The sequence below is a fragment of the Lissotriton vulgaris genome, chromosome 1_1 (genome assembly GCF_964263255.1).
Source record: "Lissotriton vulgaris chromosome 1_1, aLisVul1.2, whole genome shotgun sequence".
Lineage (NCBI taxonomy): Eukaryota > Metazoa > Chordata > Amphibia > Caudata > Salamandridae > Lissotriton > Lissotriton vulgaris.
This window is the reverse complement of record NC_141685.1, coordinates 1,183,568,866-1,183,595,729: the sequence shown is the minus strand read 5'-3', so window position 1 is coordinate 1,183,595,729 and position 26,864 is coordinate 1,183,568,866. Positions and strand designations below refer to the sequence as shown.

The 26,864-nt window shown below is 46.1% G+C and overlaps 1 protein-coding gene across 2 annotated transcripts in view; it reads right to left on the bottom strand.

Annotated features, from left to right (window-relative positions):
- Positions 1 to 26,864, bottom strand: part of LOC147748882 (zinc finger protein 10-like) — a 246,428-nt gene that overhangs the window by 34,087 nt on the left and 185,477 nt on the right. For both annotated transcript variants that reach the window (XM_086964431.1, XM_086964433.1), the window contains exon 5: positions 6,055 to 6,150. In XM_086964431.1, the coding sequence (XP_086820557.1) occupies positions 6,055 to 6,150 (96 nt within the window). The remainder of the gene's footprint in view (positions 1 to 6,054; positions 6,151 to 26,864) is intronic.

Below are 26,864 nucleotides of genomic sequence, written 5' to 3'. Positions count from 1 at the left end.
ATTATCTTGAGACCTATTTACATAATATTGCAGCACGATTTGTGGATAATTTATGTTCTTACTATCTTAGCTCTATGTTCCTACGTGGTGAGGGCTATTCTTTCATTAACTTTAGTAGTTTGAACCATAATTCCTTTAAAGTACAAATCGAGACTAGAACAAAAAGGGGAAGTGTATTTTACTAGAACATGAATATGCTAATATATCCTAGAGCAGCTGCCAGGTGAAGGATATGTATCACTACAGAGACAATCTTCATCTATGTTTGGTAAATATATGGACAGGAAGGTTTTTCCAGATCCACTGTAATATAAATTAGACATATAATTAGATCTAACAATGGTGTAAGTGGTGCACAGATCCATTCTTGAGTATGAGCGGAATCTGCACATTTTCTACATACTATGACTTTTGAAATGGAGGCCATTCAAGGTGGGTTGTGTTTTTTAACCCCTTCGACGCTGATGACGAGCTGGGCTCGTCATGGCGTAGCCTCCTCGCACGCTGATGACGAGCCCAGCTCGTCACGCAAAGTGCGATTTTGAAAAACCCAGCGTGCGAGCGGAATTCCGCTAGCGCGCATGCGGTTAAGCTATGTGACAAGGCAGACATATGTCGAAAATAAGAGGAAGAAAATTGTTACTTACCCTCTAAGCATTGGTTCGTAACAGTACAGTGCTGTAGATACACATGCATTGCATAATACTGCCATTTGGTGTTCGGCTCAGACATAACATTTTTTTTTGCAAAAAAGAGTCCTGGGATGTGCAGTGACTCCTCCCTCAGTCCACAATGATCACAGGCACAGACTGCACCATACATTATTGTATGTTCAGAGAGTTGGAAAGTGGAATGTAGAGTAGAATACAATGATAAGTCATCATTGCCAGTTTCTTGAGAGAAAGGTGGGTGCAAGTAAACATAGAGCACTATATGCTACGTACAAATGTTTAAAGGGAAAGTAATATTTTCTGTTCGTAGCATGTTCGGCTATAGATACATATGCTCTGCCCTTACTGCAAAGCAGTTCCTCTCAAGCTGTGGTTAGGAGCAGATAATGCAGATGTTTGGAATAATGTTTTTAACACCGCCCATAGTCTGTCTATACAGTAGTGCTTTGTGAAGGTGTGTGGTTTTGACCCGGTAGATGCCTTCTACTTGGATGGTACCTAAGAAAGTCATGGTATATGTAGCATGTGTCCTAGGAGATGCAGTGAGTACATGTTTAGTTTAGGCGTAGCAAGTTTAGATACATTTAACAATCCACCCTGATTGTCTACCTTGTAAATGAAGTGACCTTTTTGGGGTTTTGCAAAAGTAACAAAGAGCTGGTTAGAATTTATTTCTCTCAATATAATACATGTGTGTCCGCCTAAAGTCTAAGGTGTCCTTTTCACCATGGAATCAGGTTGAGTAAATAATACAGGAAGCTCCCTAGTTTGGTTAATGCAGAAAGGTGGGACGTCCTTGGGAAAGAAAACTTGAATGAAAGCTTCCTGCATTGTGAGTGCTTGTAACACACTGAAGAGCTCGAGCTGGTTTATGGCTATTCGATAAGCCTCTTTCCACGAAAGACACAAGAATGAATGGATTCCAAAGGTGGACCCATAACCCTCATGAGAACTACATTATGGTTCCACAATGGGGCTAGGAGTGTTCTTGAGGGTATTATCTGTCTGAGCCCCTCCATGAATGCTTTAACCACAGGACTCTGAAAATGAATCAGTAGTTCCCGTTCTGCATGAATGCTGTTATATCGGCTAAATAGGTGTATGGAGGTATATGCAAGACCATCTGTAGGTGTAAATGGTAACAGATGAGGTCTTGAACCTTGACTTTGAAGGTGTCTAGTTGTTTGGAGATCAGTAGTGGACAAATCTCTTCTACTCTGCTGCATATCATGCAGGTGTAGTGGGCATAGGTGCCTCACACAATATATTTATACACACCTGAAAAAAGGTGTCAGTAGGCAAAATCTAGGACCTTGGGCACCAGATCTTAAGGTTGAGATGCTTGGGATTAGGTTGTTGGATTTGACAATGTTGTTGTATGAGAAGGTCACTACCTTATTGTGGAGATTGATGGATATCTTCAGGAGCATTGAGTAACAGGGCTGTCTGGCCCACGTTGGGGCCCCTATGATGTGGGTAGTGGACACCTGCCTAATTTTCAGTGCCATGTACAGGACAAGTGGGAGAGTAGGAAATGCGTAAGCAAATATTTCGGACCATTCCATCACTGAAAAGCCTAGGCATTTGGTTTTCTTTGGGGTGTTGAAGATGAAGTTGGTGGGAGTTCCGTATTGTTGGAAGTACCTATGGAGGACTTACAGTAGAGTTGCCACTCATGGACTTTTTGAAATGTCCTGCTCAACAGGACCGCAAAGTTGTTGTTAACCCCCAGTAGGATTTCTGCTATAAGATGGATCATGTTGCTGACTGCCCAATGCCAATCTTCTGTGCAAGAGCAAGCTGCTGGGTGGAGTAGGTACCCTGCCGTTTCTGTATGCATGGCTGTCATGTACACTTCCCTTGTGAGGACCACTTTGTTGTAAACAAACTTGTAAAATAATTCGAGGACCAAGTGGATGGCTAGCAGCTCGAAATAGCTGGTGTGTCATCCCTAGTGGTAAGGAGTCCCAGTATCTTGCACAATCATGTTGCCGAGAAGTGCAACCCACCCAGTGAGAGATGCACCAGTGATAACCCATTTTGCAGAAGAGGTTCCCAGAACAGGTTGTTCTTGTTCCATCAATGCAGAGAGCCTTTATCAACACTAGATACTCCCACAGAACCTCCACTTGTGACCACTGCCTCACAAGACACTGTAGGAGTTGGCACATGTGTAATCTAACGAGCAGTGCAATTGCAATGTATGATGCTATTATACTGAAGAGCGTTTTTACTGTTCTTACAGTTAGACGAGTAGGCTGAAAAGAGGCAGCAGCTACTGAAAAGCCATCACCCTCTACCGGTTGGGATATACTTCCCCTTTAACAGCATTTAACATTGAGCACAAGAAGGGCTTTGGAGCTGGGAATTCTGGTAGGGGAATGGAGTATGGATGGGGAGGAGGAGGTGGTGGTGGTAACTGCCTGGGTGAGGTGGATGGCTTGTAGCCTGATCCTTATGGCATGGGATGCCATGGAACATTGAAGGCAAGCTCCTCAGTTCCTTAGGAATTTGTGGCAGCATGCTGGACTATTTTCCAGGGGATGGCTTATCCAAAATGTGCTGCATTCCATGTGATGAAGAACAGTTTCTGCCTGGTGTTGAGCTCTTCCACCAGTCTCTACACGATGGAAACCTCAAAATCCTTTAATCTCAGCATTGAAGGGGCCCTACGGGTCAACTTAATGCTCTGTCTCAGAGGTGCTCTTGGCACAGATTTTGGTTCGAATTAGGACAAGGTGTATGTGTGTGTGGGGGGTGGGGTAAATGAATGTCTAAGCTTGTCACCCTTCTATGGGAACTTGATAGGCTCTGATGTCCTCTCTATGTGTTGATCAGAGCCAGAAAGCAGCCACAGGTAGAGAACTGGATTTTTTTTCTGCCCTGCTCCTGGCCCGATGCCTAATTCAAGGAGGAACAGTGATCTTACTCAGTTGAGGGCGATTAAATGACTGATGTTTAGGTATCTGGCTTTTCACTGCATTTATACTCATGCCCCTGTGCCTTTTTGGTGTGAAGCCCTGTTGTTGTAGACCAGAGGTCTTCAAACTTTTTTAGGGCCAGCCCCCCCAGGTAATATTTTTTAGGAGCCGGGCCCTCCCATCACTATAATGTCTGGTAATTGGGATTTGGCCTCTTTGACAACCGGTTTATCCCTGAGGCGTCAGCTGACAACTAATTTTCACAATAACAAAACAACATTAGCAGGGTTTTGTGAAGTTAAGATTTGGGAGTTGTAAATCTGGCCCACAATCATTGAACTCATTCAACACCCTTTGATGGGAAACTTTCTTTTGGGGAAAACCACCACAAGGCCAGTGCATGCACCCCCACCTTTCAGGACCACATATAATACCATGCAGCCTGATCTAGCAAACAAGCAGAATGATGGCAGACCTGGCAACCACATCATTCTCTGGGCAAGGTCTTTGCTCTGAAAGTACACCTCAATCAACTGAAATTCTCACTGCATATATGTTAATGTTGTATTATCATGTAATAGCAGTATAGATACCCTGGGCCCTGGTACAGGTAAAAAAAATGACCTACTTGACTAGAGCTGGGATAGGAATAGACAGCAACTGTAATGGGCCGAATCTACAGTAAGGCTGTGCAGGAGGCTTCTTGACAGCACTATCACACATGAACAGGAATGGGTGTAAAACTGCAACAAATGACATGAAAATGCTGTATTATGGAAAATACTATGGCAAATGGTCAAATGTAATTTCGCCTCAAGCTCTGAAAATGCCTGCATCACAGCAGATTTGCAGAAGCCAAATCCTTCTGGTGGTGTTTAAACCCACCCACGTTTCACGAACATTTCCCTGTTTTAAATACGTGTACAGTGCATGGAACTGTTGCATGCCTTACGTGTGTGTGTGTATGTTTGAAAGAATATCAGCTTGTCTAGTAGTGTGAACACCTGTTGAGTGATTATGTTTGTACAAGGGCTGTGCAGTGAGGCAAAACTCAATTTATGTTTGGCAGTGGTAACAAAACAGAAGTAGAGAGAAGATGGGGGGAATAAGGAAATTATACTGCAGGAAAATGTTTACATTTGACCTATGAGCCGCTTCAAATGTCTAGACAGCTGTGCAATGAACCGATGTAAAAGGCAGCAGCAAGGACACCAAAAGGCACCAGCAAGAAAAGCTAAGGCCCGGGAAGATGCACCACACAAAGCAGCATATGTTTTTAAGTTTCATTTTGAGTGAAAGTGAAATTCGCTGCCATTTCCTGCCTTTTGTCTCGGATTAAAGGAAGGTCAAAGTTGAAGCCTCCACATATTTATTATTTGTTCTGACTGCTGCCCCCAGTCAGAGAGAGTCCTGTTTTCGATGGCCATAATTCTCATAAAGGGGAAATCTTTCTGTGAAGCTCGCGCCCACCTGGGATGTTTCCTCGCCCCCCTTGGGGGGCGCGCCACACAGTTTGAAGACCTCTGTGTAGACTCTGCCGGCGTCTTGTCTAGATCTTCCTCTGAGGTGCTTGAGGAAAACGTCTCAGGGCTGGACATCCGTTAGGCCTCACTGATCCTGCAGGAACGCGCCTCTTCCACCTCAATGCTGAGCAACTCCTGTTTACTGAAAATGTCAGACATTTCACAGGATGTACACTTCTGCATTTGTGAGTGCACCCAACACATTTCCTTTTAGTACCTCAATTTCTTCTAATACCGAAAGACATGACAGAACTCATAAGGTGGTGTCATTGTGTTCAGGGGAGAGGCAGAGGATGCAAATACCTAGAGGTATTTCATGTTACACCTTGGTCAGTATTAGAAGGGAGTTTGTTTCATCACCCCCTTCCAGACTGCATTCTTCAAGGTGAGGACCACGGAGGCCAAAGGAAGACTGAATCAAGTTGAAGACGGGTGACCCTGCTGCTGCAGCAAAGTGGTCATGGTCAGTGGGAGTTAAACTGCGTTTACCACAGAATTACTGTTGAATAAATGTCGACCATGCAGAGGTTGATATCCTAGATGTCGATCACGAAAAATGAGCAGACAGGCCCAGTAATTCCAGGAGAATGGCATCCATCTCAGTCGATGCTGAACACATCTGAATCTGATGGCAGAAAAAACTATTTAAAGTGGGAGTTTGTGATCATGTGCTTTGAAGAATAACAAAATGGAATGTCTAAAAACAACACCAGATAGCCAGGGAATGCAAAGCATTTGTATCTACAGCCACACATGCTACAAACATACGTATATCCTTACATGTAAGGAGATTTTTCCTATCACAGACGTCCTATGCTTTACCTTAATCCACCGATTCCAGGATATTACAGATTGAAGAATTACCGTGACATTTCAAGCAAAGTAGAGTAACAAATGCTTACTTTACTCACACAAAAATGACTCGTGGCTTTTACTCACTTTTGCTTCTGCCCTCGCCTTCCAAATCGGTTTGAAAATATGTTTCTTTGTTTTCTTTGATATTTGGGGAAAGCACCGTTTTCAATGTTACATCACCTATAAGTGGGGGAAAATATAGACAGTAACACACAGTCTTAAAAGAACATCAGAAGGAAACAAATACATTACAGGTCTAAAGATGAGTCAGCAGTAGTGACCAGCAATAATGTGCATTGCTAATGTCTCTCTCTTCGTTTTAGTACAAAAGGAATTTGTAGGTGCCAATTTGCTTTTTATAAATTAGGGATAATCAGTCGACTGGTATGGAGTCTGACTGTCATTTATGTTTAGGATACTAACTAGGTTATAGGACAATAAAAGGTTATCATCACAAGACAGTCAGACAGAGATTGGACCAAAATCAATTTGGAAGAATGCCCACCATCCCTATAGCGCCCATCAGCACATATGGCTATTGACACAGTTGTTAAATTATCAGCTGGTCCAGATCCAACATACAAATTAGACCTGCTTATGATCCAGTCAAAACACTCTCTAAACAATGTTTAATTTGATTGAGGAGGTGAAGGAGGAGCGTGTTGCTCTAAGGGTGGCAGCAACCTAGTTGTGTTGGTGTTCATCCGCCATAAGTCACTACTTTGGTCTGAAATTTCATATTTAAACTACAATTCTGTGGAGCTGCTGGTTGGTGGTAGAGATGTAATTCTTGGTATTTTCATTAAAAAGTGCTCAAACTACTAGGACAGATTTCAGTTCCCCACGAGTGGGAGTTGCAATAAAAGAGAGGCAGGAGTGCTGAACAACATAGGAAGTTTCCTATGTCAGATGAGAATACAACAGGCAAGCACTCAAATTATCTCCGAAGGTGGTTAAGCCTTGAAGCGGGAGAAATACATAATTAATATTCCAGTGTCAAGCATCTTACTGTTAAGTAAGTGCAAAATGTTCATGAGGCAATCAAGAGGTGCTGATGTCAACCAAATCCAAGCTGTAAGCGCAAAGGAAAATGAGCTTCTTTAGGCCTTGTCAGAAATGAAGGCAACCTTTTTCCATTCTCATTAGGTTAAGTAGACAATTGGAGAAGAAGCAGCCCTGTACTTTTTTAGGTTCGCCTCGTCGAAAGCTGCCGCGCAGCTTTTTGGCGCAGGCGAAATCTTTTGTTTAGAGTATGTTGGCTTAGTCCCGCCTCTGTCTTCCATTGGCTAGCTCCATAAATGGAGGCTAGCCATTGGAAGAGAGAGGCGTCTGTCATTCTTCGAGGCGACTCATGGGCGTTCCGTAGAATTTTTCCCTTTTGCCTACGTCAGTGCACCGGTGGGCGGGGTTTATTTTTTCGCTCGTCGAGGTTTCATTTGGTCATCCCGTGGCCGACCGCCGCCGGAAGTCCAGGTGTGTGCCTTTCTTGCCGTTCCCTCCCCCCTCCCGCTGTCCGTGTGCCTGCCCGCCCCATCCCGCTGTCCGTGTGCCTGCCCGCCACCCTCCCGCTGTCCGCGTGCCTGCCCGCCCCCCTGCCGCTGTCCGTGTGCCTGCCCCCCACCCTCCCACTGTCCGTGTGCCTGCCCGCCCCCTCCCGCTCTCCGTGTGCCTGCCCGCCCCCCTCCCGCTGTCCGTGTGCCTGCCCGCCCCCCTCCCGCTGTCCGTGTGCCTGCCTGCCCCCCTCCCGCCTTACTGGGGAGCAGAGCTGAGGTACCACCCCTCGCTCGTCCTGGCATAAAGTGTGAGTGTTTTCAAACTGTAAGGAGTGCCTGCCCTTTTCCTTTCGCTAATCTCCAACAGCTGGCCCCTCTGCGGTTCCCCTCAGTGGGTGCTCCTTGGCCTTCTGTAGCCGTTTGGGACTCACCCGGGGATGGGGTAGCGTGTGGCCACACCCCCCTGCCTGCCCTCGTGTCTGGTAACTCTTCATAACTCACTTGTGTGGCTGCAGCACCTTCCATATTCGTGCCGCTCTTCACTACCCTCACTTCTTACCTCTTTCTTTTGATGTCCCCCTGTCTCGGGGGGGAGGGGTCACCTCCGGCCAGCATTTTCTTGGGGGCACCGCCCACCCATGCTTGGCTCGTAACCCCTCGGGTACCGGCCGTTTACAGCCTCCTGTTGCGAGCTTTTGCCCCTTCCGAGTATAGCTGGCTGCTTGCAAGGGATCCCGGTGCTCTACGCTGCCCCCTCACCTCGTTACCCTCCTGAGGCGCGCCGCAAAGGCGGGAGGCGTAGTGGGCAGGCGGGACCCTCAAGCCTTTAAGAGATTCAGGCTCCCCACCCCGGCCGCTCTTCACGCTGCTTCCTAGGTTTACTCTGCATCGGCGCAGATAGCAGCCTATGTTCCTTACGATGGGATCGCTTCTGTGATCTGTGGCACAGACAGGGGTGGAGGCTCCGGTCTCTCTGCCCCCCATCCCCGCGCCACTCGGCCATCACCGTTGAAAAGAAAATTAAAGCGCGAAAGTGAATCCAGCTGCTCCTGCAGCCCTTGTCGATACCCCTTGTCCTGCTGCTCCTCGTGGTCCTTTATTGGATGCCACGTAAGTCATCACGGTATTCTTTGCTGTCCATGGAGGGAGTACGGTGCCGGTAGTCTTACCAGCGGGAAGTGCATACTTATGTACGGGTCCCCGTGTTCAGGGGCAGAAACCGGCTGCGGGGCTCCAGCCCATCCTGTTGCAGCCCTCCGGAGCTCAGCTCGTGTCCCAAAAGCCACTGATACCAGGCCGCAGGGGTTCTCCTGGCGATTCCGATGACCAGCGAGTTTGGTGGTGACGTCGATGGTGGTGACGTCGATGGCCGGGATTCTCCGGTGCTTTAATCATTTCTTTATTTACACATGAGCGTAGTAGATATGTGAATGTCCACGTTATTGAAATTTTTTACGAATAGCTTGGTGCAATTTGTGCTATAAAATGCTACATGAAAAAGCAATTGTTAAACTTGTTCCTAAAACTGACTTAAAAAATCATTCTTCTAAACTATGAAATCCGTGCATCCGTGATCACTGTTCACCAGATTTCACATATGTAAGCACATCCGTTCTAGAAATTTAGGTGAAATTGATTAACATAGATCAAATAATTAAAAAATGTTAGCCAAAATATGGTTCCTGTATTCTCTAAGGAAAGTGCAACATAACCGTATTTATGTCGTTTTTATTTGGCCACTATAATATTTGTGCCTTTAGACATATAGGATATAACAGGCAATTGTGTATTATGTATTCGGGGTGATGGTGACATGATAATGAACCATGAAGTTTATTTTTGACATTGTTTTGTAAAATGCAGTGTACCATACTTATTTCTCAGCTTATGTTAGTTCCACAATTTATGGACAATTAATAATTCATATTTAGAGTATCATTGGTGTGAAATACTGCTGCTGCAACACTATGATTATCATCTGAAACCAAGCATTTACAATGCAATGGTCTCGGCATCATTAAAGGTAGAGCTATTGGCATTGCTCATGAAATTTCTTTTTTTTTTTAAATCATCAATGGCATTGTCATTTACATTGCCAATAGCTTAATCGTTAAATAAATGGCATTGTCATTTACATTGCCAATAGCTACACCCTACACAGAGCCACCCTCACACAGACACACTCAACAGCACTCTGCACTCAACAGCACACAGCACTCTGCACTCAACAGCACACTGCACTCAACAGCACTCTGCACTATACAGCACTCTGCACTCAACAGCACACAGCACTCAACAGCACTCTGCACTCAACAACACTCTGCACTCAACAACACTCTGCACTCAACAGCACTCTGCACTCAACAGCACTCTGCACTCAACAGCACACTGCACTCTGCACTCAACAGCACACAGCACACAGCACTCTACAGCACACAGCACTCTACAGCACACAGCACTCTGCAGCACACAGCACTCTGCAGCACACTGCACTCTGCAGCACACTGCACTCTACAGCACACTGCACTCTACAGCACACTGCACTCTACAGCACACAGCACTCTACAGCACACTGCACTCTACAGCACACTGCACTCTACAGCACACAGCACTCTACAGCACACAGCACTCTACAGCACCCTACAGCACTCTATAGCACCCTACAGCACTCTATAGCACCCTACAGCACTCTACAGCACACAGCACTCTACAGCACACAGCACGTTGGTATCTTGGTTGTTTGTTACATTTTTTTGTCCTTCCCTCAGTCCATTACCACTAACACAGCACATGAAGTCACATTTGCATGCAAATTATGGTTCCAGGAGATATTCTACAATACTACACATGGAATTTTTCCTGACTTACAACTGTATACCCAAAAAACTAGAGGGTTATGTTTGTTAAGATGGAACCAGTGCTGACTAAGGTTCTGTATTTTAAGTTCAGGGATGGCATTTTACATTTCAAATGTTTTACTTTTAAGCAGGGTGCTTTGTCTAGTCACAGAAATATGGGTACAGTTGCCCAAACTGGGTTGAAAACGAGACACACCTCTTGTCCCTTTGTCCAATTTATGCCTTCCAGATGTAAAAATGGCTCAGACAACTGTGGAGAGCCCTAGGCATCCAAAACCTGGGACTGGATGTAGAAAAAAAACATACATTTTAAAAACTTTGGTGTTCGCCATGTCAAATTATCTGATATCTCCCAGCACAATCAGATGCTGTTTTATTGATCAATGACAAATATGTTTTTATAAAGTGTGTACAAATTTTGTTCAGATCGTGTTTTATTGTTTTATAAAGTTTTCTGGGTTATAACCTATACCGACTTACCACATTTGGTGTTAAAGGCATGTGTCGGTGTGTACAGAATGCAATGATTAACCTTGACACACGAATAAGCAGTTGTAAGAAATGAGAAATGGTGAATGAAGCATGCTGGTGGCTGCATGTCTTCGAAACACCAAGTCAGCAAACCAGCTTAGAAATCTTTGCGTTCTCAAATATGTAATCAATGTATGGAAAAGTGTATAGTATAAAGTAAACTGTATTGGTTTCTTCAGGCTAGACAAACGAGTGTACCACGAGGACCGAAAGTTTTACTGTGTACGAAGACAGACATAACATTTGGCCTGAGTATGATTTAAGTGTTTGCATTGAGACTGTGAAGAATCTTTATGACAGCACTCAGCCGATAAAAGATCGTCTGCCCCAAAGATAAGTATTTCGCCAGGTTATCAAATGACTCCCTTTCACCTTCTCCAGTACGATCTTTTACTAGCCACCGATTCCACGTCTTGAGTACTAGTAAACATACATTCTTCTAACACCAAACACACTACTGAGCCTGCCAATGACAAATGAATGCATAACCCCCCCACAATTTCGTGCTCTTTCTGTAGAAAGGAGGGGGCGGGGGGGTGGAGAACCGGCCTCGCCCATAGACACAATTTATTGCGCTCAAGTCACAAATGACCCCAGTATGCAGCATACAGTCACTTATATCCTTCTCCGTCAAGTTTTTCGCCTGAAAGTGCTTCCACAGACACCAGCAGGGACCAATTACAACAACACTAGCCGGTGACCTTGCTCCGACACCTCATCGCCGTTTTTTGCGTCTCATCTACTGTCTCTCTATTGCTTCGGGTCACCTTGTGTTGTACACTCCACACCAGTATCCTCTCACCGTTGATGCCTACGATAGCCTTAGGCCCACTCGCCGGGGCCTGCCAGAGAAGCGAATTGCGGTCAGGAAGGGCTTCTTTATTTCAAGCAGATGCAACTTTTCGGCCCGCACCGGAACACCGGTGACCAGCGGCTTCAGCGGACCTGCTACGGCATGCAAGGTGGCGGCCAGATAGTGCAAAAAGGGCCGCACGTCCCCCCTCTGGCTGCCTGTATCAGGGCTGCCAGCCCTCCCATGCCTCAGCAACCCGAGGCACGGCTCTGTGTCCTACCACGGCTGCTCAGCGGACATCGGGAGGGGGGCGGGAAACATACACGGACAGCGGAGTGGGAAACATACACGGACAGCGGGGCGGGAAACATACACGGACAGCGGGCGGGAGGGGGGCGGGGTGGCGGGAAACATACACGGACAGCGGGGCGGGAGGGGGGCGGGAAACATACACGGACAGCGGCGAAAAGCCAACCGCTGTTTTACTTAACAACGGCCAAATCTTTCGACTTCTGGCAAGGCTAGCTTGGCAATTGTGTCACGATGCCAGCTAAATAAACAAAAGCATGCCTCGGTCTGCGGGCGGAGGGAGGGAACCCGGACAGAGGAGAGCTGCGGCCGGAGGGAGGGGGAAGCGGAACGGAGGAGAGCTGCGGGCAAGAGGACAAAGAAACAAAATGGCGCGAGGCTCACCTTCATTGAATGGCGGCCGGCAAGCTCCGTCTTTTCGGATTTGGGGGCGTGCTCGGTGGGCGTGGCTAAAAAGTGGAAAGAAGGACACCGAACACCCCTCCAAATCCGAAAAGGACGGAGCCTATTTGGAGTGACGGCTCTCTCCTCCAATGGCTGGCCTCCATTTAGGAAGCCAGCCAATGGGAGAGAGCCAAAATTAGAGGCGGGATGAAGAGCCCCTCTAAGGGACATAAGATCTCGCTACTTCCGGTTCTGACGAACCGGATAGTACCGAGACCTAATAAAAACACACAGATTGTCTTAAGTTGTAGTTCGCTATGCTACCCTTGCACCCCCTAATTAACTGTTCATGCAGTTCATAAATTCCCTACGGCTAGTGTCCCTACCTGCAGTAATTGATGGGCTCGGGTATGCCCATCAGGCACTAGACACATTATCACCTGGGACAATGCCCTGGGTCAAGTACCTCTGCTTAAGAGCCTGCTTTCATTCATGTTAGAAGGCATTGGGCACAGTGCCCTTCTCTGGTGGTGTGAAAGTGAAAAAAAATCTGGGACCAGCACAGCTGCTGGGCTGTCAGAAGTAGCAATATGCATATGAAATACTCTATCCATTATTACCAAGGTGATCAAAGTTACTTAACATTATCCTCTTAGACATGCTCCAAATTGAACAGATTGTTTTGTCGTCTAAAACAGTGGATTGCCTGAAGCACTGTGTGGATATTAGGTCACATATTATGAATCCTTATGACTTAGCCATGTTTCTTCATTCCCTTTCCCGATCCAGAATTCTAGATCCTGGTCTGCTTGGTATGTAAAAGAATTGACTAGCCACAAATTACTTTTGGCTACCCAAAGGTAGTGCTTGCTTCCCTGCCCCCTTGCTGTGCTTGCTTCCCTGCACCCTCGTTGTGCTTGCTTCCCTGCCCACTGGCTGTGCTTGCTTCCCTGCCCCTTGGCTGTGCTTGCTTCCCTGCCTCCTGGCTGTGCTTGCTTCCCTGCCCACTGGCTGTGCTTGCTTCCCTGCCCCCTGGCTGTGCTTGCTTCCCTGCCCCCTGGCTGTGCTTGCTTCCCTGCCCCCTGGCTGTGCTTGTTTCCCTGCCCCCCTGGCTGTGCTTGCTTCCCTGCCCCCTGGCTGAGCTTGCTTCCCTGCCCCCTGGCTGTGCTTGCTTCCCTGCCCCCTGGCTGTGCTTGCTCCCCTGCCACCTGGCTGTGCTTGCTCTCCTGCCACCTGGCTGTGCTTGCTCCCCTGCCCCCTCGCTGTGCTTGCTTCCCTGCCCCCTCGCTGTGCTTGCTTCCCTGCCCCCTCGCTGTGCTTGCTCTCCTGAGTGTGTGTGTGTGGCTCTGGGTGGGTGTGTGTGGCTCTGGGTGGGTGTGTGTGGCTCTGGGTGGGTGGGTGTGGCTCTGGGTGGGTGGGTGTGGCTCTGGGTGGGTGTGTGTGGCTGTGTGGGTGTGTGTGTGGCTGTGTGGGTGTGTGTGGCTCTGTGTGTGGCTCTCTCTGTTTATGGGTCTGTGTGTGTGCGTCTGTGTGTGTGTGTGGGTCTGTGTGTTTTTGTGTGGCATTTGCCAGAGATTAAACTATTGGCATTGTAAATGACAATGCCATTTATTTATCTGTTTTCAAAACCAACACATAAATACAAATTTTGTCATTTACAATGCCAATAGCTCAAACTTTTCAAAAGGCGAAACCATTGCATTGTAAATGCTTGTTTTAATTCATTTTTTAACAGAGTTTTATATAGCGCAAACTTGACCTGGTATCAGGTATCAGAGCGCTTTACATAGCACCAGTTGGATTACATGAGAACACATTCATTTTTTTTGTTAGGCACAGGGAGATTGAGTGATTTGCCCAGAATCACAGGATGTTCAGCGTCATTGCCGAGACTCGAACCCGGTTCCCCAGATTCGAGGTCGACCGCCCTAGCCGTTAGGCCAACTCCTACTTGGACAGCCTAACTTTTTAGACCCCGCAAGCAGAACGTACAAACAACCAAAGGCTCAACGCAAAGAGGAGACAAAGGAGCCAGTGCAGTCGGAGGCGCCAACAGAAACAAAAAAAACACAATACAACAAAAGATGGCAACGGAAGTAATGAGTAAGACCAATACAGTTGAAAACTTATCGCCCATGAGTTTCAATAATGCAGAAATAAAACTGTTGGAACTGGGATTATCATACTGTCCCGCAAGCAACTTTGATTATGCACGAGCCTGTGTGGATATATTTAAATTCTATGTCAGGACCAGAGGCTTCAGATTATGCTTTTGTACCTTCTTCGCTGTTTTATTACAAAACTCACAGCAGCCAAAAACAAACCAAATAACAACAGCCCTACCTTAGAACAAAGGATATGGGCAATACAGAAAAAACAATGTCCATCGACTACAACTCTCATGAGTAATACTAGGCAGTCCATATTATAGTCCTTTCTCAGTCTCCACTGCAGCTAGACAGGACGTCCCCTTCATGACCACACCCTCTTTCTTCGCTGCTTCGCAGCCAGTTAAGTGGTTTTCTCCCTTTCTCCTCAATTTGTTTATGATTGTGGATTATTGGGGGGTTTTCTGTATCTAATATTGTATGTTTCTCTATTGTGGGGTTATTACTGTGCTCCGTTTTCTTTTCAGAGCCCATTGTCAGTCGCGGGAGCATTTCTTGCTTCTACGCGATTTTGCCCGTTTTCGGCCACCTCCGGCCACTAGGGGGAGCCAGAGTATCTCGTTCTCCTCGGCGCGGTGTCTCGTCAGAGAGCTGCGCTGAGGAGAACGTTTCTGCCGTTACTCGCCCGGTCACCTCACCTTGACGCTCATTGAGCCAGTATTAAGCCCCACATTCACTGCTGACGCCCTGTTTGGGGTCTGTATTGCGGTTTTAACCGCGCTGCCGCCTGCGGGCGTTCAAAGGCACTAGATGTTGTAAGGCTTCCCTTTGACAGCTGCTAGCGCGCAGGGAGGTGACAGAGGCCCGGTCTTGCAAAGAGGGCCAGCGCGCTAGTGGGGTGAGTGCCCCCCTATATTCCCGGTTCTACTGGGCACCATCTGCAAGCAGGCTTGTTCTGCCCCAAATTCCTGTACAGGCTATAGCCTGCTGCCCTATCCTTCAGGCTGACTTTGGTCCCTTCTTACACGTGGGGCATTGTGGTAGTGCTAGGCACCTGGAAGAGATGGGGGACGAGTATTACGAGGAAGAGGAGTCACAGGGCTACCTCAATGATGACGAGTTTTACCAGGCCGTAGATAGCTCTATTTATAGGTGCGTTACAGAGATCGTGGGACCTATGGAGGAACGCCTCTCGGCACGTATCATACAAGAGTGCGAGAGGGTGACTCAGGCACATCTAGGGGTCCCAGCTAATCCTACGGCCCGACAGGGAGTTCTACCCAGTCCCTAAGAGACCCTGTAAGGAAGGGGTGTTGAGTGGGGCGCGCGGTGTGGATAAAGACGCCTTCGAGAGGTTGCGCGACGCATTCTTGGCGAAGGTGATAGATCCCGCCCGACGTCCTCCCCAACCCCCTCGGGAGCCCCTGCCAGTTCAGCTCCTTTGTCACCGGCGCAAACCTCCCCGGCGGACACCGATAATGACGAAGGGTCGGAGCGTTCTTGGCGGACTTCGGGCTCCGCCGCCGAACTTCCGCAGGACAGTTCAGGTATGCTAGACCCGGACGAAATAATACATCCGAGGTCAGCGGCCTGGGCCCCTGGGGAGAAGGTGGCGAAGTTTGTCGCTGGTCGCCTCCGCAAGCCCTTAGAAAAGGGGGCGAGGAGCTGTTTGCGCGGGGAATGCCCCAGGCCTACGCTTGAGGGAAGGTTGCCCTGACCCCAGAGTTAGACCCAAATATGGCTACCTTTTTGGCAAAATTTGTTAAGGACCCTAGGTAAGGGATTGATCGCTCCTGGCGGGCTTGCCAGGATAAGCTGTTAGATCTCATAGGCCCCATAACAAAAATTCTGGACATGGCTGAGGAGACCAAAGTGTCCGGGGCGGCCATCTCCCCTGAGGTCCTCTCTAACTGGGCGCAGAGAGTGGTGGTTTTCCTGGGAAACGCAAACTGCGCGCTGTCCACAGAACGCAGAAGGTCCCTCCTGATTAAATTAGACCCTAAGTTAGGGGATCTGGCCTCTTCTGAGGCAGGGGCAGTGGCCCAAGGGGGTCTCTTTGGAGAGCCATTTATCAAGGAACTGGGGAAGTTCGTTAATACCTTTACATCCCTAGATAGGGCCCAGTCAAATATCAAAAGGGTCTTCCACCAGCGTTTCTCCAGGGGGGCCGGTCGCGGAGGGGGCCGCGCGACCGGCCGTGGTGGTCAGCAAGCGACCAACAGAAATCAAGGCTCCGGGCGAGGACAGTATAACTCCTCGCAAAACTACAACAACTTTTATCCTACCAGAGGACAACACTTCCGTGGCCGTGGTGGATTCAAGAATACTGCTGGGAACTCCTCCAACAGTAAGTGTAATCTCTGCGGACAAGGTCCGCGTGGGGGGTCGTCTGGCCTTGTTTCCAGAGGCCTGGGCCGCAATCACGGCGGATGCCTGGGTTTTACAGACTATCCGAGGTTTCCACGTGAAATTCTACGATCAGCCCCGACAAGTCAGGCCTCCTCCTCCTATCGTTTTCTCTTCTGCGGACGCACGCCTAGTCGACGAAGAGGTTTCAGACCTGCTTCGCAAAGGCGCCATCTGCCTTTCTACTCGACACCCGGCGGGGTTTTTGAGCAACTTGTTCCTGGTGGACAAGGTAGATGGTGGTAAGCGTCCGGTTATCAACCTCAAAGAATGCAAAGGTTGGTTGGTCTACCGGCATTTCAAGATGGAGGGTATCCATCTTTTGAGAGATGTGCTACTTCCCAATGATTGGATGGTACGCCTGAACCTCAAGGATGCGTACCTTGTGGTTCCCATTCATCCCCCGCACCGTTGCTTTCTGCAGTTCCGGTGGGGGGGGTCAGGTGTTCGAGTTTACCGCCCTTCCTTTCGGGCTTTCTTCGGCCCCTTGGTGTTTCACCAAGCTTCTCCGGCCGGCGATGGAAGTTTTACAGAGCCAGGGTATCCAGATGATAGTCTATCTGGACGACATGCTGCTGATGGCTCAGTGCTCCGAGCAGTTGGATATACAGCTGCGCCAAACAATATCCTTACTCCAGGGGCTAGGGTTTGTGATCAACAGCGGAAAGTCTGTTCTGGTTCCGTCCCAGTCGGTGGTATTCCTCGGTTTCACCGTGGATTCAGTGCAATGCATCCTAAGCCTTCCTTCAAGGAAGCTAGGGAAGATCCGCCACATCCTCCGCCAGACGATCTTGCGATCGCACACGTCTCTCCGTCAGATTGCCCGGGTGGTGGGGCTGCTGTCTTCCTCCATCCAGGCAATCTTTCCAGGGCCCCTGCACTACCGAGCCCTTCAACGCCTCAAGGCGCATCACCTCCGACGGGGCCTGACGTACGATCAGGTGGTACCCCTATCGGACGAGGTGAAGGAGGAAATTAATTGGTGGCTCGCGCATATGGAGGCCTGGAACGGCCGGGCGATTTTCGGTCCTGTCCCGGACTTGGTGATAGAGTCCGACGCCAGCCGTGCGGGCTGGGGCGCTCGCTGTGGAGAGTTTTCTACAGGCGGCGCCTGGTCATCCGAAGAACAAGAGCTCCATATCAACTGTCTGCAGCTATTGGCCGGGTCCTTCGCGGTACAATGCTGGACCAAGGACACAGTTCGTTCTTGCGTCTTGCTTCGCATGGACAATATCTCAGCTGTACGATACGTCAACCATCTGGGTGGCCCTCGCTACAAAGCCCTTTCGGACTTGGCGAAGGTTTTCTGGAATTGGTGCCTGGCGCGCCAGGTGTCGGTGACGGCAGAATACTTGCCGGGCCAAGACAATCAGGTGGCAGATTGGCATTCCAGATATCTACGGGACTCCAGTCAGTGGAAACTCGATCCACAAGTGTTCAGGTGGCTCGACGATACCTGGGGCCCGTTCTCAGTGGACCTCTTTGCGTCCCGTCTGGACTTCCAGCTCCCACGTTTCTTCAGCTGGAGGCCGGACCCTCTAGCAGAGGCCACGGACGCCTTCCTCCAGGACTGGAGCTGAGAGAAGTCGTACGCTTTTCCCTCGTTTATCGATGATACTGAGAGCGGCGGCCCATCTGCGCCGCCAACAGGCGGTTGTGGTAATGGTGACTCCCTGGTGGAGATCTCAAGTGTGGTTTACAGTTCTTCTGGAACTTTCTTGGGATTCTCCAATCCTACTCCCCAGGTTTCCGCGGCTTCTTCTCAGCGCGGACGGGGAACTCCATCATCTGCTCACTCAGAGCTCTCTTCACCTCATGGCGTGGAGGCTTTCGGGTGACGTTGGTCGCTCCCGGGCCTTTCGAGACCGGCTGAGGATTTCCTCTCAAAGGCCTGGGCAGGCAGCACGACAAAACGTTATCGCTCTGCCTGGAATAAGTGGTCCCGCTGGTGTCTTCGACGAGACCTGGATCCCTTGGTCGCAGGCGTCGTTCCTGCATTGAACTATTTGGCGGAGTCGGCCGCGGCAGGTCTGGCCTATCGTACTATCAATGCGATGCGGTCAGCGATCTCAGCGGGCCACCAGCCAGTGGCGGGGAGAGCATCCTTTTGTTTGTCGCCTACTGCGTGGTATTCGCCTGTCTTTGCCTCCAGATCCGCGTTATTCGGTTCTTTGGGATGTTAACCTGGTGCTTAACCTTTTTTTGTCGTGGCCGCCGAATAAGTATCTGTCCTTGAAGGAGCTTTCGGCGAAGTTGGCAATGCTCTTATGTCTGATTTCATGCAGACGAGTATCGGACGTACGTGCCTTGAATGTCACGGCGAGAGTTTTTTCCCCTGACGGGGTGGTCTTCACCTTGGGGCGTCGCACGAGGTGTGCTTCAAGGTCGATTTCTTATCCATGCTTCGTGGACTCTCCCAAACTGTGTGTGGTTCAGTGTTTAAAGGTTTATGAGGACCTAACCTTGGAACTTCGCCCTCCGGGCGAACGACAGCTGCTGATCGCGCTGCGAAAGCTGCACAAGGCTGTCTCTTCTCCCACCATCGCCAGATGGGTACGGTGGATCATGCAGGAAGCAGGCATTGACACGAAACAGTTTGGTGTGCATTCCGCTAGAGGGGCCATGGCCACGAAAGATTTTTCTTTAGGAGCCAGATTAGAGGATCTGATGAGAGCTGCGGATTGGTCTTCGGACTCCACCTTTAAAAGGTTTTACTTCAAACCGGTGATTGATATTGCTCATTTGGTGGTGAGTAAGCTTTAAACTAGCATAATCTGAAGCCTCCGGTCCTGACATAGAATCGAAATTTGACTAGCAGTGTAACGGTAAGTTTCAATTCTATTAAGCACACGGAGGCGAGGATTATCCCTCCCGGTCTCCTGCGGAGATTACCCGCCCGTACTGCAGTAAGTACTCAGGTTTTCCAGTCTTATGCTGATGTAACTTGACGGTGTTGCATTTTACGTGCTTTGGATGCCCTTTCACTGCTGACGCTGTGGCATTTTTTCTTGATAGGAAATGATGGTGCCAAGCAGGATCAGTAATGACATAGCGTGCCTCGGGCGAAGAAAGAGGAAGTGGTCATTAAGGGGACGTCCTGTCTAGCTGCAGTGGAGACTGAGAAAGGACTATAAAATGGACTGCCTAGTATTACTCATGGGAGTTGTAGTCGATGGACATTGTTTTTTCTGTTTTGCCCATATCCTTTGTTCTAAGGTAGGCTGTTTTTATTTGGTTTGTTTTTGGCTGCTGTGACTTTTGTAATAAAACAGCGAAGAAGGTACAAAAGCATAATCCTCTCCTCCGTGTCCTTAATAGAATTGAAACTTACCGTTACACTGCTAGGCAAATTTCGATTCATCCACAAACTGAAACTTTAAAAATATCATCTGGCAAATTGTAAAGTCACCAATAAGAGCACAACAACTATAATGGATACAAACAACCAAGCTACTACTAGTAACAGGACTACAGAGGATGTTGAATTATTGGCTAATCTGCAGGAATCCGTGCAGGAAAATATGACAAATGAAAATGATGTGGAAGGGGTTTCCAGACAATCCAAACAAACTTCAAACCTAGGTCAACATTTCAACCTATAGCGATTAGAGAATCCCTCGATATATTCAATGAACTAGTCACCACAGAAATAAAAAATCTGAAATTTCGTTTTGCTAGATCAAAGAAGAAATATGAATACCAACAGAATGTGTATAACAAATTGATCAAAAAACTACAGAAGAACGATCAGGTGGTTATTAGAAACTCTGATAAGGGAGGCAATATTGTTATTTGGCCACGCGAAGAGTAAATGAGAGAGGCACATCTACAATTGGAGGACTTAAACTGTTATAAAAAAAAGCAACATGCAAACAGTACCATCTTCATGGAATGTATATTACTCGAAACTCAATGTATGGCGCAGTGCAGGATTGATAAGTATAGATGAACTGACATTTTTGAAAAACGAACATCCAGAGATGCTGATTATTTACTTCATTCCTAAACTGCACAAAAATGCCACAACACCCAATAATATCGGCCAGAGGAGGATTGTTGGAAAACACATCCAAATATATCGATTTTTTCCTGCAGGACTTTGTCAAAAATCTTCCCTCTTTCATCCAAGACTTTGGAGACTTCTAGAGACGATTGAGCACATTAGATTGTAACTCAAGCTATTTGTCTCGATGTAACATCTTTATATACAAGTATCCACCATAAAGACGGAATAAGGGCAATAGAACATTATTTGGACAGTAGACCATCCAGTCTGGTTCACCATAACAAAATGTTGATTACTAAGATTCAATACTGTCTAGATAACAACTACTGCCTGTTCTCTAACCATGTGTATCAGCAAACAAGAGGAGTAGCTATGGGGGCATGCTTTTCCCATAGCTACTCCTGTCTACACATGGGTTGGTGGGAGGAGATGATACTGAACAGGGAACATAAGCAATTTGTAGACAGCCATGTTAAAATATGGTTGTGCTACATTAATGATTTGTTTATAGTATGGCAAGGCACAGAAGTTTCAGCCTTTGATTTTGTTAACAGTATCTACAATAATATTGTCAATCTTCAATTTACTGCCACCATCAGCAGTTTCAAATGTGCATTTTCTTGATGTGGAGGTATACATCAGGGACCAAATGATCAAAACAAAACTATTCCGCAAACCCACGGCTGGCAACAGCCTACTGCACACAACAAGTCATCATGCTCAGCATCAATAGTATACCATATGGTGAGATGCTGAGGATTCGCAGGGCATGCAGTAATGGACTGGATTTGGCTGAAGCACAGAAACAAAGAAAAAAAATAAGGTTTCTAGAGCGTGGCTATAATGAGAAAATCATAGATATAGCTATTACAAAAGCTAACAAAGTGGGGAGACAGGAATTGCTAACCAGAAAACCTCCAGTCACAAATACTAATGCCAAAACTTTGGACAGTGCAACTAGGCTTATCCTTACGTACAGCAATGAGCAGAATGCAATAAGTAGGAAAATTGACAAAAATTGGCCAGTTGTCAAGTGATCCCATAATCGGTAAAACTATGCCTAAACATCTGAGCATTACATTCAGGAAATCCAGATCCATGAGGGACTCAGTGGTTAGCAGCAGTCGTGAGATTAAACAACCCACCAATTGGCTCACTGCACGTAAGGGATTTGTCAAGTGCAATATGTGCAGAGCATGCCAATATGGGATCAATAAAACCACCTACAAAACCCCTTTTAGTGATGCACCCAAGAAAATTTCAAAATTCCTTACTTACCGCATGGAATATGTGGTGTACGTGTTGGAATGCTCTTGTGGGCTGCAGTATGTGGGCAGCACTAAAGGCCCACAAACGTATACTGCAGCACATGAGAGCAATAATCAACAGTGACCAATCATATCCAGTTGCAAAACACTTTAAAGATGTGCATGCCAATGATCTCAATAACTTACCTTACTTTATCATTGATTCCATTCCTGTGTCCAGACGGGGTGGAAATAGAGAGGCGAAACTGAGACGTCTCGAAACTCAATATATCCTAGAACTAGATACTAAGACCCCCAATGGACTCAACTCCAGTGAGGATTTCTACACATGGTTATAATGAATTTGATAAAAGAGCATAGCATAATAACCTATCTTCCTTAGAGTAATGTAACATCTAACTCTCATCATTAATAGTTCTGTTTTCTCTGTGTCTGTTAATATCATCTAGTCAGCACGCTGCTAATAGCATTTAGGCAAATATGAAATAAATATTTGATTTGAATCTTGAAACTTGAAACCCCCCCTTCCCTTTTTTTACACAAAGTTTTTTAACTTTTTAGGATCATGGTTGGGTCCAGGATAGCACTTGGTTATTTAATACACAGCATTCAGCACTTTAATTAATATAGGACATGACATCACCGAATAAGATAATTCTATTCTTTTTTTATATACATGTTTTATTGAGCAGAGCAAGGACAGAACAACATTGTAATAAATTTGGACGTCAGGAATAGCACAGACACACATTCTTAAACATTTGTCAACTGGAACCCATCAAGCATAAATGCACATACCCGAAACAGTAGACTATGACAAAACCACCACATTGGTCCAGCAAAACCATCTATTCATTTAAAAACTACCTAATAATCTAGCCATAAAACTCTAAAATACATTTCCCCTAAGTTATTACACAGACTGCCATTTAATAAACATATTTACTAACAATATTTACGTTAAAGTGCATTGAATTGAATAATTCTACCCTCATATTGTTGTTTTCTAAAAAACCAACAAGGCAAAAGCCCCCCGCCGATCATCACTCGTATCCGGAAAGCAGCAGCAGGGGACAATTGGAGCCTCCCATTGCTATGAGACCCTAAAGTGACATATGCATTGTTGCTTTCAGATGTAATAATATACATACATACATAATAATACCAAAGTTACATGTGCATAGTTGCCTTCAGTTATAATGATATACATACATACATAACAATACATCCTAGAAATTACAACGGAAGTAAAAACCCAAAAATCCATCAGTACGTGTTTTTAAACCTTATAGCTGTGCAAACCATGGCAATCTTACGATCCTACTTTCCCCTAAATATAAGGGCCTAAAGTGTAATATGCTAAAGTGCTAAGTTCCTGTCAATATATCCCCCCCAAAAAACTTCCAAACTTCCGAGTAAGAAGTCGTAAAGTGCCATGTGCTAAAGTGCTAGATTTTTATCAAAATATCCCAATTATCTATAAACTTCCAAACCGCTGTAAACTTTTTTATTGCCCCAACCCGTTTAGCATATGCTTCTTCCAATCTCCTTACCTTTTCCATTTTATTTATCCATTTAGGATAAGATAGAACCTCTTCAGATCTCCAGTTTTGAAGAATTAAGGAACGGGCTACTGTGGAGCAGATTGAAATGCACACCTCAAATCTGACCTTACTTTCGAAAAACCGAAAAGAGCGACTTCTGTCTCGAGATCAAGCTTTTTTTTAATAGACTGGCTCATCACTGAAAAGATCTTGCTCCAAAACACTTCAAGCTTAGGACATGTAAAAAATATATGAAGCCCGTCTCCCTCACCAAGAGACTGGCATCGAAAACACTTTTTTCGACGTCCGTATAACGCTTATTTAACGTTATCAGAGTGTAATAAGCGAGCCATCGTGACAAAAAGGCCATTCTTTTGAAATTGGCTGCTCTCAGGGCCTTAATCCCTACCTGCGCTATCAACTGCCGTTCCTGAAGAGAGAAGGTGCAGTTAGTTTAAGTGTCTTGCGTTTTATCAGGACAGAGTACCACTTTCCTACCCCCTTTAATTTCATTTTATATAGGACATTGACTTGATTAATTGGCCCATCCCTTGACAGTAGATTGTATTTTTTAATAAAATGTATGATCTGTAAGTACTCAAGGATGCCTGGCTTATTTCGATTGCCAAATCTACTTAAAACCTCATGCCAAGAGATCACTGCCATAGCGATTATAAAATGGCCCAGGTTCTCAAAACCACACTTCTTCCATATCTTGAGCCAACTGGAGTGAATTTGCAGCCCGAAGACTTGACATTCCTCTAACTTCAGAAAAATAAACCCTGAGGATAACACTTGTTTAAAAAAAGATTGCCGTCTATCAGAATAATCACGAATTGTCTTATAGCGGGACTTTTTAGGTAGTTTAGATGTTTTTAAAAAGATTGGAATTTGAAAGGCGGACTCATGAATCATTCTTTAAAAAAATAAGATATCTATCTGCCCATTAGGTTCCAGTAAATGTGCTGTAAGGTCTAGTAAAGCAGCCTCATAGTAAGTTCGAATGTTTGGTAAGGCTAGACCCCCTTGAATTATTTCCAGCTGTAGTATGGGTAATTTAACCCTGGAGGCCTTCTTGTTCCACACAAATTCCCTGAACATTGAATCAATTTCTTTAAAATATTTAAGATTGATTTTCATAGGTATATTTATAAAAAGAAATATTAACAGGGGAAGAATGGACATTTTTAAAAGTGCTACCCGGCCAATCAAAGTCAAATGTAAAAGGGTTCACTTATCCAAAAGTGATTTAATTTTGTTTCTCATGGCTAGATAATTCAAACTAAATGGTTGTTCTACTTGATTGGAGACAAAGATACCGAGATATCTAATCGGTTCTCCTTTTAATGCCCGGAGTTTTAAATTAGTGGGTAAAAAGTTGCAATCCGCATTAAGTATTAAAATCTCCGTTTTATTTTTATTTATTTTGTAGCCTCCTATTTGTTCAAAATTACTAAATTCTATAAGAACTTCTTCCAAGTTCTGTTTATCCGGATATAAGTACAAAATTATATCGTCCGCGAAAAGTTTAACCTTAGCCATCCCTTCGATTAGAGCTCTAAACAGGGGATTTCCGCGGATTCTAATGGCCAAGGGTTAAATAAAAAAAGTAAAGAGTATAGGTGACATCGGGCAACCTCGTCTGGTTCCTCAGTTTATTTCCATTACCCCTATTGATTCACCGTTTACTATAACCCAGGCTTGAGCACCTTGATATATGTTGCTCAGCATATTTGAAATTTGGGCCAGGATGCCGAATTTTCATAGACCAAAAAAAAGTGCATCCCAGTTGACCAAGTCGAACGCTTTTTCATTGTCGACCACAGTAATAAAGGTGGGTGTTTTATTATTAGTCACATAGTCAAGGACCTGAATTAAAAACCCTATATTAGTAGACATCGACCTTCCTGCAATAAACTCAGTCTGATCACAATGGATTAATGCCGGAGCGACAGGAACAAAATGTTGTGCCCAGACTTTCATTAATATTTTAAAATCGGCATTAAGACGACTAATTGGCCTATATGAATTAACATCCTTTCCACTTTTCCCCTTTTTAACAAAACTAACCGGTATGGACTACTTAAAAAGTGTAGGGACACCACCTCCCTGTTTGATATTATTAAAGTTTCGCCAAAAAGGGGGTCAGCTCCTTCAAATTTTCTTTTATAAAATTCAATTGGGAGCCCGTCGGCTCCACAGGCTTTAGCCCCTGCAATAGACTTAATCACACTTATAATTTCTTCTGCAGAAATATTGAGCTGGAGCTGTTCTGCCATTGACCCTGTAAGAGTAGGAAGATCAACCTCCTCGAAGTAATTGTTAATCTGGTCAGCTCCTGCTTCATATCTAGTAGTATATAACTGCGAGTAATGCTCTAGAAAAACTTGAGATAGGTCTTCTTTATCTGTTAAAGAGATTTTTGTCTTGGGGTCAATGATTTCGGTAATCATGGCTGCTTCCTGCTTAGGTTTAGTAGTTCCGGCAAGCATTTTGCCGACCATTTGACTCTCATATACTTGCTGTTGATATGTTCTGGAGCTAGCAATCTCTTCTATTATAAAAAACTCCTTCAATTCATATTTCGCCCTGGCATCCCCTTTCCCCGCAGGCTGTGTATTCCTTGCTTTTGTTGCCTTCTCTACGGCCTGCCGAAGTTTCAGAATTTTCTCCATCCTCTGTTTAGCTTGAGCGGCTGAATGTGCAATCATTTGCCCGCAAAGGGCAGCCTTAAACCCACCCCAAACAGAAAAGATTTCTGCTGTATCCTCATGTATCTAAAAAAATTCGGCAATCCACTCCTTTGTGCCAGTCACCCATTGAGGATCCTGCAGGAGGAGACCATCTGCCACCAGGGTCTTGGCCACCTGCATTCCTCAATTCAGACTTCAAGTTTGATAAGGGAGTGATCAGAAGATGGATTTATCTCCATTGCCGTACTTATATAAGCCAAGGATTGAGATATTTAAAAAAAATCAATTCTGGATGCCGTGTGAAATTGATTAGAATAGCAGGCCAGCTTTGTTGGATTGGCATTGTGCCAAGGGTCTATCAAAACATGTTCCTGTCTTAATACTGTTAAGCCGTCAAGAAGAAGAGAACATCGTCCGCGTACCACGCTATTCTATCAGAGAGGCCTGTGGCCCACTCAAACCCATGCACCCGAGCGTCCATGCGCACCCAAGCTGCCAGGG